At 39.2% G+C, this 16,921-nt stretch overlaps 1 protein-coding gene across 1 annotated transcript in view; it reads right to left on the bottom strand.

The window, feature by feature from the left end:
* Positions 1-12,982, bottom strand: part of YTHDC2 (YTH N6-methyladenosine RNA binding protein C2) — a 30,874-nt gene extending 17,892 nt beyond the window's left edge. Inside the window, exons 1-10 of the mRNA XM_066569463.1 lie at positions 12,802-12,982; positions 12,444-12,534; positions 10,782-10,978; positions 8,828-9,024; positions 8,018-8,184; positions 5,162-5,264; positions 3,837-3,993; positions 1,899-2,006; positions 631-779; positions 123-258 (exon numbers count right to left, since the gene is read on the bottom strand). Of these exons, the coding sequence (XP_066425560.1) occupies positions 123-258; positions 631-779; positions 1,899-2,006; positions 3,837-3,993; positions 5,162-5,264; positions 8,018-8,184; positions 8,828-9,024; positions 10,782-10,978; positions 12,444-12,534; positions 12,802-12,982 (1,486 nt within the window). The remainder of the gene's footprint in view (positions 1-122; positions 259-630; positions 780-1,898; positions 2,007-3,836; positions 3,994-5,161; positions 5,265-8,017; positions 8,185-8,827; positions 9,025-10,781; positions 10,979-12,443; positions 12,535-12,801) is intronic.
* Positions 12,983-16,921: the final 3,939 nt, after the last annotated feature.

Here is a 16,921-nt window from a genome sequence, read left to right as displayed (position 1 = left end):
TTCTACTCACTTTTCCAATAGGCATCAATTCAAACCTAGCAACACTTGAAACTGGAGATAAAGCAGCCACAGAAATTCAAGTCATTTGTTATTGCTTTTTTCTTATGTTATGACAGACTTACCACTGACATTTTCATTTAAAATGAGATGGAACACCTGAGCAAAGGCATCAATATCTTTATGCAACCAGATGTCAGAAAGACAAGAATCCATTTCTTTTATTAACCATAGTTCAAGGTAATTCGCATCTTTTTCAGTCTGAAGAGGAAAAACAGTATTGAAAGATACATGTCTTCCAAGATTTATCTTTATTCTTCTATATTACACATGAAAAAATTGAACAGTTGCTTTTCCAAGTAGCAATCAGCATTCAGGTACCAGTTAAAGCATTTGTTGTACCATGCAAGTACTTTAAGCAATGTCAGTTCAGCAGTTTAAGCTGAAGAGAAGTTGTGCACAAACCATTTTAAGTGAAAAGCGCACTTTGGCTAGAGTAGTTCTTGGTAACTTCAAAAAAATCATCTATAAGATATGTTAATACCCTTCAAGAAATTCTACAGGACTAGTATCTTTGGAAAACAGCTTTTAAAGCAGATTTAAACACATTTTCCAACAAAAGCAAAAACTTACCAGTTGATTAAATACTGTGTCACCATTGTCACCCAAAAGACTACACTCTTCAGCTGCTCTTGGGACAAACCTTGGTCTCTCAGGTTCCAGCTTAGTATTATTTTCTCGAGCAGCACACCACTCAGTAAGAGTGCTTTGCTGTTTTTCTTCTGCAACGCATAAAGGATTTCCATGGAAAGTTTTACAGCCATCCTAATTATCCATTAATTTCAGTTTAAAAAAATTGCAGTATCTAATTACAAAGTTTAAACTGTTTGATCTCTTATTTAATCTAGAACATTGTTACCAGTCCAATATAAATTCCATGATTAAGAGCACCTAAAGTGCACCATGGCAAAAATCTACTATAAGAACAAGTTAAGAAATACCACTTGGTTGCTTAAACCCTTAAGCCTGCAACTTGCTGTATTCAAAAGAGATTCCTGAGTAGCTTCTACACAATTCTCAATCCAGATGTTCCTCCACAAGTGAAATGCCAAAGAGCAGCGATATAACTCTTGCATGTAACAACTAATTTTTGCGTACCAGTAAAAGAAACAGTAGAAGCCATCAGTGCCCCAACTGAGCTTTTCTACCTACAGTGATCAGAGCTGAGCATCATGATAAATATGTAGTTAGGACTGCATGTTACAGCTTTGGGATTGGCCTTTTCAAATTTTTTTTTATACTCATGAAGATAATTACTTTCAGCTGTCAGAAAAATTTCTCAAATATTGTGATCAATATACCCAAATATCTAATCAATTGAAAAGAATCCCCTATATTTGGTTCAAGTGTTACTGGAGGAGTAACAAGGAGTTACTGTTCCTTGACCGAAATATGTTAAATGCATCCATGTCTGCAGAATGTACTTAAAAATGTTAATAGTAGAAAGCACCTCTGTGCAAGACATACAAAAACCTGCATTCTCTAATGGCCACATTTAAATTTGTGCCTAAATGTCAGCATATTGTATCTTATGTTTCTATAGTGTTCATGTGGGCAAAGCCATAATTACATAGAATTATGTAATTCTACTTCATAATAATTAGGAAAAAATATAAAATTTATCAACTAAAAAAAGTAAGAATATAACCACTGAAAGTAAAAATACTTTTTTTCAATCACAATTTAAATCAACAATGTAAATACAAAGTTTTAAAGATATGTGCCGCTATCTAATTGTCTCATTTAAAAATCTGACTTTAGAATTTTAACAGAGAATCATTTTACTTGTTCAATCAATCAATCAAGTAGAGTCATTGTCAAGACATAACAAGTCCACCAACCTTGCTGCTTCTCTTTTTTGTACTTTACCATCTCTTTGTTTGTATACCCAGTACTTCGTAAAATGTCCTCCAAAAACATCTCTTTAACTTCAAAAGGTCTTCCTTGGACTAAAAGTAGAAATAATTCAAGAAAGATTAGATATTCCCAAGCTTTGCATTAAGAACATTAATTCTTAAAAATAGTTTTTACAGACAGGAAAGTGAATTAAACATGATTAGGGCCAGATTTAATGAATTCTTATATTCCTTGGAAGGTCTTGTAAGAGTATCTTCACTTGAGATTATCTTCTTTAAGTGATTGGGACATAAAAAAAAATTCAAAAAGGAAATGTCAGGTGCATATCATGTTTTTCATTAACTTCTTCAATTCTATTAAGTGTGAATAGCAAGAGATGTAAGATTGACAGTTATTTACTGCAATTTTATCAAATGAGAAGAAAATAGTCACTTTTGTTTAGGCGTACAAAGAAAAATTCACTGTGTCAGCCACCTGAATTACTCAATGTAAGAGCAATTAAGACAGTTTTAGTGTAAGATCCCACGAGCAGACTGCCATGTCTGTATTCAGACACTACCTCCTTTCATGAGAAGTATACAAGAAGATGGACTTCTCTCAGTGTCCTCAATTACTGCAGCCAATTTTGGCTTTCTTTGCTGACCACTTCCCATGCTCTTTCTCTCCTAAGAACTTACTCTGATTTCTCTTTTAACATCACTGTTTTCTAGACCTTATTTATGGATATCAAATTATGTTTCTACACAGGAAGAATTCATACCTATTTTAGGTTCCTTAGCAGACACTTACTACAACTAAGTTCAGATCACCTAGGACTTATCTCTCCTTCAGAAAGAACCAGCTACAGTTCACATATTTACAGAAGCTGTCATAAAGGAAGTCTTCTAACACTAATCACAAATTCTGTGTTCTACAGAAACTCACAACTAAAAAATATTGGTTTCTGTGGTCAGGATTGTGTCAACTATACTGCTGAAGAATCAAAGCTTTTTCATTATATTAATGGATAAAGTATCTAAACCCTCTTTTCTTCACTCTTAAATTAACAAAATTGGAAAAAGCATCTTTTCAATTGTGATTATCCTGTGAAGTCCAGTATGTGATAATAGTATAACCACTGCAGTAAACTGAAGAAAGAGACAGTAGCCAGAATTTCTAAAATAAATCTATTAATCTAAAAGGATGAGAAGCTGCAAAAAAAGTAAACTGGAAAGCCACACAAAAATTACAATGAGGTTTTTTCCCTCAAAAAAAAATTAGCAAATATTAAAATCAAGTGTAACTTCCAGATTCATGCCTCCAACAAGCTGCAAAGCTGCAAGCCTTATTTTTCTAGGCAATAATTTAAACCTGAAAACCAGAAATGAACACTTTTATGTGTAAATAAGAAAAAATAGTGCTTTCTCATTAACATCCCATAAAATTAACCAACGACTTGTGTAAAAAATTCTAAGCAAAGCAAAGAATCATATGATTAAAACATATATCCCAATTTGCCTAGGACTGCATTTCTGAAATTAATAGATATAGTTATGTGGGTTTTATCCTCTAACTAGTAGCAATCTCTGAAACCAGAACTACAATCTACTGGAATATACTAATAGATATCACACTCTTGTAAATGCTAGGGTCTGTATCGCTATGCAGACCAGCAGTTTAGAACCTTCTCCTTGAACTGAACATAGATGGGACCAGGACATCCCTGCATTTACAGAATATCCATTGATTAAAACAATTCCCTCTGAGGTAGATGCAAATAGTTAAGAAATAACAAACATAAGTAAACAAGGAACAACCACTGCTGGTAACTGTAAGTGTATTTATCACCTGCCTTTACTCAGAACGGTTTGGTGCAGATCAGTTAAGATCTAGGAGCCTCAAGGCAGGTATACTGAGATTTCAGAGTTTACTTAAATACTTACTGTGTATTACTGGGCAACATCCAAAATACCTAATAAAGAGGTCTGCATCTAGAGCAGCACTAGAAATAATTAGTTTTAAATTAGCTTGGCTTTGCAACACATCTCTCAGTTTTATAAGCAAGAAGTCACTGAACCTATCCCTCTCATGTACTTCATCCTGTATGAAAGAAAAGCAAAAAAAAAGAATGTCTCAACATCACAGATCCAAGATCATAACTTTTCACAAATATGATTTTTTTTAAATTAAAACATGTAATTTGGTGGTGCATTGCAGAGGTATTAAAATGCTTAAGTTTAACTTAAGAAGGATTTTTTTAAAAACTTAAAAGTAAAAAAAAACTTCAAAAACTTTTATAATGGTATCAGAGTAGATTGCACTGTAATGAACAACCTATCACAGACCTTAATTTCAGAGATCAAAAGGAGCATCTGAAACTTCCCTAACTCTTGCACTTGAATCTCATTTTCAAGATAAAGCCACAAACTGCAAATCCTAAAATCTTATTTCAATAAAATTATCCTTCACAACTGATAAGAATTTTTAAAAAATTATGATACCACATAATGATAAAAAATATAGTTTTCTTAGATCAAATAAATTATGCACAAAGCTAATCATTAAGGCACATGTCTGATTAATCATCTTTGCCTATCTTCTGTTTAGTTTTATATTCCGAATGTATGAATCAAGAACAAGATTCGCAGGCTGAAGTCAAGAATGCACAAACCATTCTTCTGCTTTTTTCCTCCTTGGTAAATGGGCAGCCACCTAAACTTACCATGGTTTTTTCTTTTTCAGCAGTGGAGAACTTGCAGTAAACATTCTGGTTCCACTGACTTATCAAACTCCACAACAGGAAGTTCACATAATCATACATGAACATAAATAATTTGCTAGAAATTAGACTACATTTTATGTTGAAAACATTGGGCAAACAAAGGGACTGCAAACTTGGTACTGCAAAATCAAGTACATGATAGCAGAAATTCCGACACACTTGTATTGAACCTTCCTAAGGCTTTTCTGCTGACAGAGGAAATTCAGAAAAATTTTGACCTCTACCTCCACAATCACATCACAATTCCAAAATTAACTGTTGACAAAAACCTAATATAAGATGCTTTTACAAGAAAAAAACAAAAAACCCCAGAAAAATATGCATGTTACAGTAAAAAAATCAGTAACTCTTTAAAGTTAATTCAGATTCTAACTTAACAGAAAAACCTTAAATGTCCATCAAATTAATACAGAAAACTAGGGCCTCATCTTCCAATTAAGAAACAATACATCCTGCTCCACCTCACACGAAATACAAGGTCCTTACCACAATGACATGTGTCACGGTTGATAGGGTGCTGTCTCCTGCCATCAACGTGCGAAGCAGTATGCCATTAGTGCAAAAGGTTACCAGTGTCTTTGGAGAAACCCTAGTGAACAGTGAACAAAGATGCTTCTGCTTTTTTCACCACTTAAATGCTGCTAGCTTTCCACTATTTACTGAAAATTAAAGATTGAAGGGCTCCTCACCAGAAGTGGAATCACAGTTCTGTCACCAAAGAGTTCACGCATACTTTTTGTTTATAAACTATGCCTGTTCTCTAAGAGTTCTTAAGGATTCTTAGTGCTAATGCTCAAAAGGTTCAGACAAGTGATTAATAAACAAGGAGAGATTACTTTTTTCTAAATTAATAAGCAAGTGAAACAAAATCTGGAGAACCTCGCCATGTTGTTGTATTAATTTACTGGAAAATCCAGTGTGGACTGCCTTGAAAAAACAGGTTACAATTCTTCCAAATACCCTCAGATATTGTCTTTGTCTACATGTGGTAGGTTGACCTTGGCTGAATGCCAGGCACTCACTCAGACTGCTCTATCCCTCTCCTTCTCAGCTGGACAGTGGAGAAGGAATTCAACAAAAGGTTCAAGGGTCAAGGTAAGGACAGGGAGAGATCACTCACCAGTTACCACCATGGGCAAAACAGACTTGACTTGCACAGCTTGGTTTAGTGTATTACCAATTAAATCCAAGTAGGATAATGAGAAATAGAATCAAATGTTACAAGACCTTCTGCCACCCTGCCCTTCTTTCCAGGTTTAACTTCCATTTTTCTCTAATTCCTACCCCTCAGTACACAGGGGGACACGGAACGGAAGCTGTGGTCAATTCATATCTTGTCTCTGCTGCTCCTTCCTCCTCACAGGGGGGATTTCTCACACTCTTCACAGATTGCTCCAGTGTAGGTCCTTCCCATGTGGTGCAGTCCTTCAGGAACAGACTGCTCCAGCATGGGACTGCCATGGGTTCACAAGTCCCATCAGCAAAACTGCTCCAGTGAAAACTCCACTCTCTGTAGGGCCACATGTCCTGTCAGGAGCCTGCTCCAGCACAGGCTTCCCACAGGGTCACAACCTCCTTTGGACAACCACCTGCTCTAGTGTTAGGGTCCTCCACAGGCTGCAGGTGGACTGCTCCACTGTGGACTTCCACGGGCTGCAGGGGAACATCCTCCCACACTATAGTCTTCACCAGAGGAATCTCTGCTCTGGCACCTGGAGCACCTCGTGCCACTCCTTTGGCACTGACCTTGGTGTCTGCAGAACTATTCCCCTCAAATATTTGCAATCCTCTCTTTCTACTGCTGTGCAGATTTTCTTCTCAAATATGCTGCTCCAGAGTCAAGCCCACTGTTGCCGATGGGCTCAGCCTCGGCTAGAGGTGGGCGTCTCTTATAGCCACATGCCAGAGGCTTTATCAGACACAGGGCAAGCTTCTTCTCACAAAAAACACCCCCCTCACTACCAAAACTTTGCTATACAAACACAATACACTATACTTGACTGAATCTCAAAGATAAGCTGAACCTTTTCATATGCTTTGATTTTTCAAGAATCTAAAGTTCTTTAAAAGTACCAACTACCTGTGCTAGTTGTGCAAGTAAAAACAGCAATTACTTCCTCCAACACTGACACTGTAAGTACTGAAAACTGTAGAGTACTAAACAAAGGAACACACATACATATGTCTCTATTTCAAGTATGTAATTCTTTTTTCAATTCAAAAATACTCTTACATGTTGAATTCAGGGAACACATACCAGATGGAAGTGCTTTACTTTTTTAATCTCTTCTCTCTTTTTCATCAGCCTTCTAGAAATCAGCCCTGCTGTCTAATAGACACTAAAACATAAAAAACCACATTTCTGTGTTACTGCAAACATTTCCATCCAACATTTTTTGCCACGATGGAAATAGTGCCATCTCTCCCTTTTGCTCTTTCTCAAGTGAAGTCTTTGGTTCTTCTGCACTGCTTCCAGTAATTCTTCCAGCTGACCTATACTTTGTTTTCTTCATACAGCATAATTATTCCACACAATAATATCCCCCTTACTTGCAATTAATCTTTACTTGCTCTTCTAATCTTCTAATGCTCTTCTTCTAGCCTTGTGGCCTTCAGTATGCGTAACAAAATTCTTCAACTTGGCTTTGCTGTTGAAGTGCATTCATTTTCATTAGAAATGTGTTATCTTCATCCATAAAAGCAACATAACCAGCCATACCTTTTGCCATCTTCCTCTCACTTGTATCCCAGCTGCTGCCCATTCCTGAAAATCCCACTATTTACACAATTCAAAGATTTTAGAAACCCTACTCTGTTTTAGGAGCAAATTCCTCAGGTCATCTAGAATTTCTGCTTTTGTTTTAAACATAAAAGATGAAACAGAGTAAATTTAACCCAAAGTAGATTGTTAAAGCTCAACATCACTGTTCACTTTCCAATTTTGTTGTTTTCCCTCTTCTCTGCCCTGTAAACTCTCCCCACATCGCTTTTGTCACAGCATGCTGGTCTTCCTAGCTATTTTCAAATCTTGCAGAATTTTTGGATCTATCGATGTTAAAAGTACAGAGGACAAGGATATCCACACACATACTCCCTAGAAGAAATCAAGAGAAAGCACGTGCAGTTCAGTTCCATAGAACAACTCACTGCATGAAACTGTGTAATACAGGAGAAAAAACATCCTTTTCAACTCTTAAACATTCATTACCCAAAATAACACACCCTACAGATCCTACACAGTGATATTTTACTGGGCTGTAAACCAAATACTCTGTTGTTTATATAACCAAGACACAAAACATTAATACCAGATCAACTGACTTTAAAAAATGTCATCAGTACCTGCTTTCTAATCGGATCTGATAACCAACTGTATGGCCAATCTTTTCTCTTCTTTCTGCGGCCACTCTTTCAGCCACAGCAAGTGCTGCCAAACGTCTTGGCTGAGTGCAAAATATACGGCAGGGAGTTCCATTTTTGTGACAGTCATCAAGAATAAACTGGGGGATCTGTAAAGAAGTGGTTTAAATGTACTTTTTAGTTTGATAGACTCATAACTTTTTTATGACAATTAAACAATTTAACTACACCTCAGTATCACACACATTGTAAAATTATTCAAAATAGGACTATCATTGCAAACATACCTGAAGTGGTAAAAAAGGCCAGAAAAGTCAATTTCATCTATTAAGTTTCATCTCCTTCAAACAAAACACAGCAACAAAAACAAGAAAACCCAACCAACCAAACAAAGGCTGAAGTTCTCTCCTCCACTTCAGGGAAATCTATGTAAAAAACCCTTGTAGACAATCTTTCACTGTAACACAATAATACTCCAGATACCAGGAACTAGCTTTAGAAGGAAAAGGGCATACAAAACTGTAGCTACTTTCCCTTCAATATTCTATGATTATTTTAAAGAATAGCTGATATCCATCAAATAATTGTGCAGAATATTTTATGCTTTAAATATGTATCTACTGGTTTAGTACTGCAAAAGCAAAAAAGTTAATGGAACACTAGACTTTGAACCATACAGGAAAACAAAATCCTTAGAACTAGAATAAAAAAATTCCTTATTACAAAAATATTACAGATTTGGCATCAGTTTGGTATAAATACTGTTATGTTTTTTATTTCACTAAAACGTACTTGAGTGGTTTTTCCTGATCCAGTCTCTCCTACAATCAAAACAACTTTATGGTCCTTTATTATTTTAACAATTTCTTCCTGCTTTTCAAAAACTGGTAGTGATTGCCTGAAAGAATCAAACTCTGATTCCCCTCTTTTCACAGGAACCTGGGGGATACCATCACTAAGTCGTCCACTTGTCTTCACTTCTTTGTTTTCTGTGAAAAGAAGTCAATAAATTATAAAGGAAGGTCACTAAAACACTGGTTAAAATTGTACTTAAAAATGAACATTTCTGATTTTATTAGCATCCCTGTTGATAAAGTGAGAAACCCATGAGATATTTAAAAGTGGTTTTCACAGTAACATGTCCTGTTATGGTGCTTGAAATAAATATAGTTCAAATTTTTTACTTACATAGAAATTTTAAATTGAATTATCACAGTATTAAACTGAATCATCACAGTACATTGCTCAAGTTAAAAAAAGGCATGGAAAGCTTAAAGAGAAATAGAAACTAAATCAGAGAAAAAAAGCCTTGGCCTTTGTATCTGTTTACACATTCCCATCTCAAGGATTTCTGCCTACAGAAATCCACCGGAGAGTTAAACATTTAAGTTATTCCAAAGGACAAGTGTGTTTTCCAACAAAAAGACAACTTTACTGTGATTAACATGCCTTCTTTCACATCCTTACTTGTCTTTTAAGACCTCCTTTCAGTCAGTCTTATATAACCTAATAGTCTAGTCCATAAGATTTGTCTTAACAGGTACTAATTGAAACATGATGTAATGAGAGCCCAGGAGCCACACAGCAGTGTGATGTATCAGAAAGCAATGCGTAAGTAGGTAAAAAACCTGCAGTCTTCTGAGGAGGCTACTTCAACATCAGTATCTTAAATGCTACTCTACAATTCCTTAATAATTATTTTCCACAAGAATTAGAAGCTCACTGTCAATGCAATTATATAGGCATAATGCAATTATTTAATACTATTAACAGATTCATGTGTTAAATTCTAAACACTGTATTACCAAGACAGACAAAGACTAACAGATTAAAAGAGCCGAAGAGCATTCTGGAAACGTAAAGAAAGATAAATTTTACACTATTCATTAATTTATAACCTATATCCCTAAGAAATTGCTTTTTGGTACTTTTATTATAGTTTCCCTCTGTTCACTAAACAATCCTATTAAACAAATTAAAGAACTGAGAAAGAAAACTAGCAAAGGAAGCACTTAAAGCACGAACACAATTAATGAGAAATATCACTTTAAACAAAGCATACTGCTATGTTCTCTGTTCACTACATCCAGCTTTTTACACAGAAACACAACATAACTTTTACAAACGTGACTTTAAGGCAACAACCACGTTAAAAGCATTATTTAAAAAACCTATCTTTTATCAGAAGTTTGTCTTCCAGAGGACTTTATATACTCAAGAAATCAAGAAGTTTACATATTAGCCCAAGTTTACTTAATAGCTCTTACAGACCGAATCTATTTTAGATGACAAAACAAAATATGAACTCCTTATTTTATCAAGGACATGAATTCCTACAGGCACAACAGACAGTCTCATTTTCTCTTAAGGATATTCTTACACAGAGTGATGTCTCCTTAATCGTACCCCATGGAACTTGCAAGAATCCACATTTCACAACGGTATTTAAAAAAAAAATCTGCCTGAAATTGTCTCAAAGAAATCAAAATTAACTTGACACAGGGTAGACATTGCAACGTGGGTGACATAACTGCATGAGCATCCTATGACACGGGTTCTAAAATATCCTATATTAACAATTACAAGACAAGAAAATGATAAGGTTTGCTTAGAAGGAAGAGTGTCAGTTAGGACAGAAGAGACAGAAAATAGAGGGGTTTGTTTTGGGGTTGGGTTGTGGGTTGTTTTTTCAAGTAGTATTGATTGACAAGTCCATGTCCATATTGACAAGACACACTGAACATACCAGATTCAACAGCATATGCATTTCCTTGTTCTGTCTTTGGCAGAAGTTCTGTTCGTTCTTTATTTGTGACAGGAAAGTTTCGAAGTAAAGTACAAATACTGTGTTTTGTACCAGGAGTTAAGGCACAACTCATTACTGCACGTTTGAATTGTGATCCATCCTTTTTTCTTACGGTTAGGTATCGATTTGCTCCTTTTCTGGGAGAAAGAAAAAAGGCATTTCAGGAATAAGCAAACTAGTTACCTCCATGTAATGATCTTTGACAATAATTCCTTCAATGTGACTTTCAGCTTATTTCCAAATACAATGTCATAACAAGAATCCTCAAAATAATGTCCTAGGTAGCATAATGCAACATTCACAATAATCATCATCAAAAGCAGCTTCTATTCATGTGAGGTAATGCAGAACAGACACTGCAGACATTGGATGACTATGCCTCGGTTATCACTGCGTTTGTCTCTCAAAATAGAGCAGCTCTACCAATCATTTTATCAATCAATACTGAAAGCTATGACATCAAACAACTTTTAGACTAACTTGAATGATTTACAACATAAAAATCAACAAATAAGCAGAATAGACAAAAAAGCTCCCTGCTAGTGGCATTCCAAGCCTTAACAAAATCCAAAAAATATATCAGATCTCAGGATGTTCATTATCAAAGATTTATTATGTAGAAATGGAGCCGAAACACTTAATCATAACAGTGATCTACTTCTCAGACTGAACTCTTGACACTAAAATGCAAAGAATTGTCATAAATATATTTGAAACTGAACTAACTTGTGTCTGGGCTACAACTGACACATCAACACTTTTAAAACAACTTCTCAGAGTAAGAACAGAAGGTCACACTAAGAGCCCAGTGACCTGTCCCTGGCAAGGGTGGAAGACTGCTGTAGGTATGCAGGTGCTAGCAAGGGCAGCCTCTGTGAGGAGAGGCACAGCCACCTCCAGCAGCCCCTGGCAAAAACTACTCTGTCCTCTTTACATCCTCATTTCAAATACTTACATACACTGTTGAGACCCCCCTGAGCCTTGTCTTCTGCAGGCTAAAAAGTCCTAGTACCCTGGCCCTTTCTGCACAAAGGAGATGCTCCATCCCCTTCACCAGGTTTTTGGTCCTTCACTGAACTCTCACCAGTCTAGGTCTCTGTCCTCCTGGTGATCCCAACCCTGGACAGACACAACACTCTTGGTGTAGCCTAATCAGTGCTGAGTAGAAGTGAACTATGACCTCCCTCTGCCTGCTAGCAACACTTGAACCCTCTACTATGCTTCCCAACAGAAGCACTCTTTTGAACATGCTATTTTAAGTTGCACCTGTCAACGCAGGAGATTCTATGCAAAACCTTTGAAAATACATTAGTGCAGGGAAAAACCACAGGAAAGATCTTTATGAGAAGTCTTTCTTATGCACATGAAGTCCTCAAAACTGCATTACAACCTAGTACGTCATGCGTTTTTTTATTCAGACATCAAGCAAAGCACAGAGACAATTATTTTTATATTTACTTATTAAAGTCTCTTCTCTAGTACCATTCCCCGTGACACTGCAGGACAAGTTAAAAACAAAGATCGTTTTAACACTGATAACGAAATCCCATAAATTTGCACCAGAAAAAGAAAATAAGACATAAAAATAAGAGTGAAACTTACCCTTTACTCTTCGATATCAGTCCAAGAGAATGACAGAGTCGGTGAACAAATGCTCTTTCGGTTCTAGTGAAAGAAGACGGAAACTCCATTTCTGGAAAGAGAATTAAAAAAATAAAAACCCGAGCACAAAAACTCAACAGGCAAAATCTCTGACGTAAGACCTCGGCGCCGCGAGTTTATCACTCGCCAGACCCACCAGGCTTCCCGTGCACAGCGGGACCGGGGGCAGCGCTGTCCCCGGGCAGCCAAGCAGGACTCGGCCGTCCCGGGGCAGCGCGGCCGCCCGAGATGCTCCTGCCGGGAGAGCCCGCGGGCCCGGCTGCCCGCCCGCCCCGCTCCGCCCGGCTCCCCCACGCACCCGTGTCCTCGCCATAGCGGAACCGCTCCAGAGCGAGGTTCACCGCGATCTCCACCTCCTCGTCCACACGGATATCCTTCAGACCTTTGCCGCCTCGGCCGCGGCCCGGCGCGGCGGGAGCGCCCGAGCCCGCTGTGCCCGCGCCGTGCTGCCGCGGCGGGACATTCCTGGGCCGCGACATGGCTCCGGCACAGAGCGGGGGCTCCGCCGCACTCCGGGACCGCGGGCGCTGCCCCCGACGCAGCAGCAGGGCCGGGCGGGCGCGGCGCCGTGACGTGTGCCCAGCGCCGGGCGGCGGCGGGCGGAGAGCGCAGCGGCGCGGCGGCAGCGGGAGGCGGAGCCGCCCTGCAGACGGAAGGAAGCGCCGGCGGGGTTTGTGCCCGGCAGAGCCTTACGGAGCGTGTCGTGGGGCCGGTGTTGCGCAATAGTACCACAGTGGCCGTGACTGAAGAAGCGGCGCTGATACCTGTCAGGTATCATGCGATTTCATTGAATGACGTTCAGAGTAGGTGGTAACATTGCAGTCCTCAGCCGTGTTTGTTTTGAATGTTTTACGGAGTCATCAAGATTTTCCTTCTCCTTTTCTCTCTTTTCCGTCTTTATTTCTCTTCTTTCTTGTTATGTCTTGGCAAAGTACGGCTAACATATTCTACTCCTTGGTTTGTGCCAAAGTCAGTGGTGAGGACTGGCAGGTTGTTAGTGGTAGAAGCTGAGAGCTTGTTAGCCAACACTTCTGCAGTTATATAGAAGTACTGGAAGGGCTAGTTGCTGGATTTTAGGTGACTGTATAGTAAAAGGATCAAAGTCCCTGACATTTGGACTGGTGTCTTTGTTCAAGGGAACAAAGAATTTACAGCGAACATCACATCCCCAACCAAATGGGTCATTATACGTCAGACAGGGAAGTTTTCTCAACAGTTTGACAATCCAAATGGGGTCCCAGGTCACCACCTTCACAGCCCCCCTTATTCAAACATCCAGCTGCTGTGGAGTTCATGGGGAACTACCTGAGTTCACCTGAGATCTTTGAAGCAGGGAGGATACAAAAGATAAACACTAAAATTCCCCAAGTATATTCAACATAAACTACAAGGCTCTCCAATTATTTTTAATAAATTTCTCTAATTATTTCAGACTTTTCCTTCCTGCAGCATTATGTACATAGTTGGTGAAATTAGGTTAGTGCATAGAGCATGGGTCTGATCAGGAAAAGGTACACTTAAAGGGGTTTTTAGGGTCTCTCCCAAGTTGCACAGGGGACTGAGGTCACCTGTAAGGTGTGCAGGGGAGATTGAAATCTCTCCTAAGGCATGTGGGAGCTGTGGTCCCCTGTAAATCATGCCAGAGGTTTGGAGTCCCTAGTAAGGCATGCAGGGGCAGGGGTCCCTCGGAAGGCCTGCAGGGGGGTTGAGGTTGAAGGTCAGCTGTTGAACTGGGATCAGTCAGTCCTAAACAACAGGCAAAAGCTCTTCAGAACAGGTTTGTGATCTCTGCTGCTCTTCACCAACTGGAGTGGGGAGATGAACTCAGATGCCCAAATCCTGAGTGGCACAGATGGGTGTCGCAAGGCACCCAGTGTGCTGATGTAACCCATCCCAGAGAAGCCATCAGGAGCTCTAGGGAGAGTTCTGACAGTGCCCAGTGAGTTCTCAACAGCCTGTGGCCATCCAGGGGAAGGGGAAGTCCATGTCACACTGTACCCCTATCCACAGCAGGTCTCCAAGGTGAACTGCCCATATCCTAGCATTGCTCTGTGAACATTGATGGATGATTTGAGGGATTAACTAAACTTGGTATAGCAAGAGAAGATAGGTAGGAGAGTTGTTTAAGCATTTTAAAAGATGAAGTAGGAAACTATTTAAAAACCTGTGCTATATCATGTGAAAGCGGCAGTGCTTTAGTGTATGGTGATTCCTTGAACACATTTCAAGAGTTTATTTTGCAACTAACAAATAGGCAATTGACCACATCTCTGGAAAGCACTCACACTGAAGGAGTTGCTCATTCTAGATTGCTATGTGCACACCATCTCTTCAAAGAGGGGGACCCAAAAAGATCTGATGTAGAGGTACACTAATCTTCAAACCATGTTTGTGACTATTTGATTGTTGTGGTGTAAATTTGAAATACTATGCCAAGAGGAGGTTCTTCAGAAGTTATGCTGAAGTGCTGCTTTATTTTTTGTACTTGCACAACTAGTAATTGTAATATGGTGGTAATTCTGCGTATATGTCAAAACAGTAGTTACAAACACAAATTTTTCTACACGTACATTTATTTCAAGTGTGAGGATGGTAAACATGCAAATAATATTTCAAGACTTCCTCTAGAATATGGAGAACTGTTGCAGTTGTCTGGTAAGATTTGCTATTCATAAACAAAGGGCATTCTCAGTCTCCTGGTTTACCAGTGCAGTTACAGGAGCAGGAAATCTTTTTAGTATTCAAAATAATGTTATATCTATTAACTTGGAGAACTCTGTTTCATTTTCTTACAGGAGGATAATATGCCAAGAGTACTGCCTGAGCAAGAAGCTGTCTCTGTTGCCTGGTGTTTTGCATTGCCCCTTTGATGAAAAACAAAAGGAAAAGCTGCTGTTTAAAAAAAAAAAAGTTGAATGAGAAAGTGTTTTTACCTTTAGGAGGTATGTTAGGCCCCTTGAATCTGCAGAGACTTCAGCACTTACTGCTAGACCTTGATGCAAAAGGTACAAGGTTGATCTTTGCTGTTTATAGCTTAGTTTTCATTATTATTTCATCTTTCACTTACGGTACGTGGTCTCTATCGCGCCAATGGTGTCTTTTCTATCGCCTATACTGGGACTAGTAAATGCTTTAGTTGGGTGTGGGGCAATAGCTTTGTTATTCCAGGTCATGTCGATTGGGCTAGAGTTTGGCATCAAGACAATCTCGTATTAGCAGACATTTTTCAGGTGTAAGCTGAATGCTATGGCTTAAGCTACATCTTGGTAGCCTAAGTGCACCCTCCGGTACCCTTATCTTGTTACGACTTACCTCATCTTTGGCTGGATAGCTTATTAGTTTATTGGGGGGGGGGGGGGGGGCTGCGAGGAGGGTGCCGGGCGGTATGTACATGCCCCAGGGCTGGCTTAAAGAGGGCTGTCCCTCTTGATTGTCCCACTTTACTGCTAAATCCGCCTTTCAGGGGTTATTTCATACCCCTTTGCCATTATGTTCTAACTTAGAAAATGTAGCCCATTGCTGCTATTCCATAGGCTATACCTTGACCTGTCTTTTTAGCGTGGTGGGGCTATTGCACTCATTGTTGGGCTTTCAGGGGAGGTGGGCTGGCGACAGTGTTATGTAGGCTGTTTTGGCAAGGAATGATCAGGTATATCGTGGATCATCGATTACAGAACAGGCTCCTCTAGGTGGGTTTGGGGCACCACCAAGTCCTTAGAGTTTTAAGCGTTGGTGCTCATCATTCTCAGGCGGATGCTTTAGTGGGTGTAAGCTTCAAGATTTAGAGCCAGGCAGGTTATCTAATCCCAGTTTGGGCCCTGGCTTTCGTGGAGTTCAATTAATCGTTGTTCTAAGATCTTCTTTGATGGGGAGGCCTTATTGGCATCTTGGGCTTGTGACAGCTTAGTTGCTTTTTAATCTTAGCTACTTGGATAGCATGTGACCACTCTTTACGCCGTTATAAAGTTAGTTTGGGTCTCCTGTATGACCGCGGTGGCTGGCACAGGATTTACCAACCCTAGATTTGCTATGGCTAATCAAGTTTACACTCATTGCTTAATATTAACTACTGCTGAGTACCCATGGGGGTGTGGCAACTGCAAGGCGTTTTGGGCTACGGTTGTGGTGAGCCTGATACCCGCTCCTGTCTACCTAATTAAGGTGTCCAGGGCATCTACACTGGAGCACAGATACTTGCATGTATATACCTAGCAAAAACTAACAGTAAGGTTAGGATTAAGTATTTTGTCCTTGGGTGTGTGTGGCAGCCATCTTGACATCTTCCGTGTCATGCTTTCTATAAGCTACAAGGACGTAAAATTTAGTGGGTAGTTGGTTGATGGTTTGTCATCATGGTTTGTATTTTTGTTTGGTTTTTGGAGAGGGGCCAGTTTTGGGGTTAATTCTATGTTTGTTTG

Source organism: Molothrus aeneus, chromosome Z (assembly GCF_037042795.1).
Source record: "Molothrus aeneus isolate 106 chromosome Z, BPBGC_Maene_1.0, whole genome shotgun sequence".
Lineage (NCBI taxonomy): Eukaryota > Metazoa > Chordata > Aves > Passeriformes > Icteridae > Molothrus > Molothrus aeneus.
Note: the sequence above shows the minus strand (reverse complement) of the source record. Positions and strands in the feature narration are given on the sequence as shown.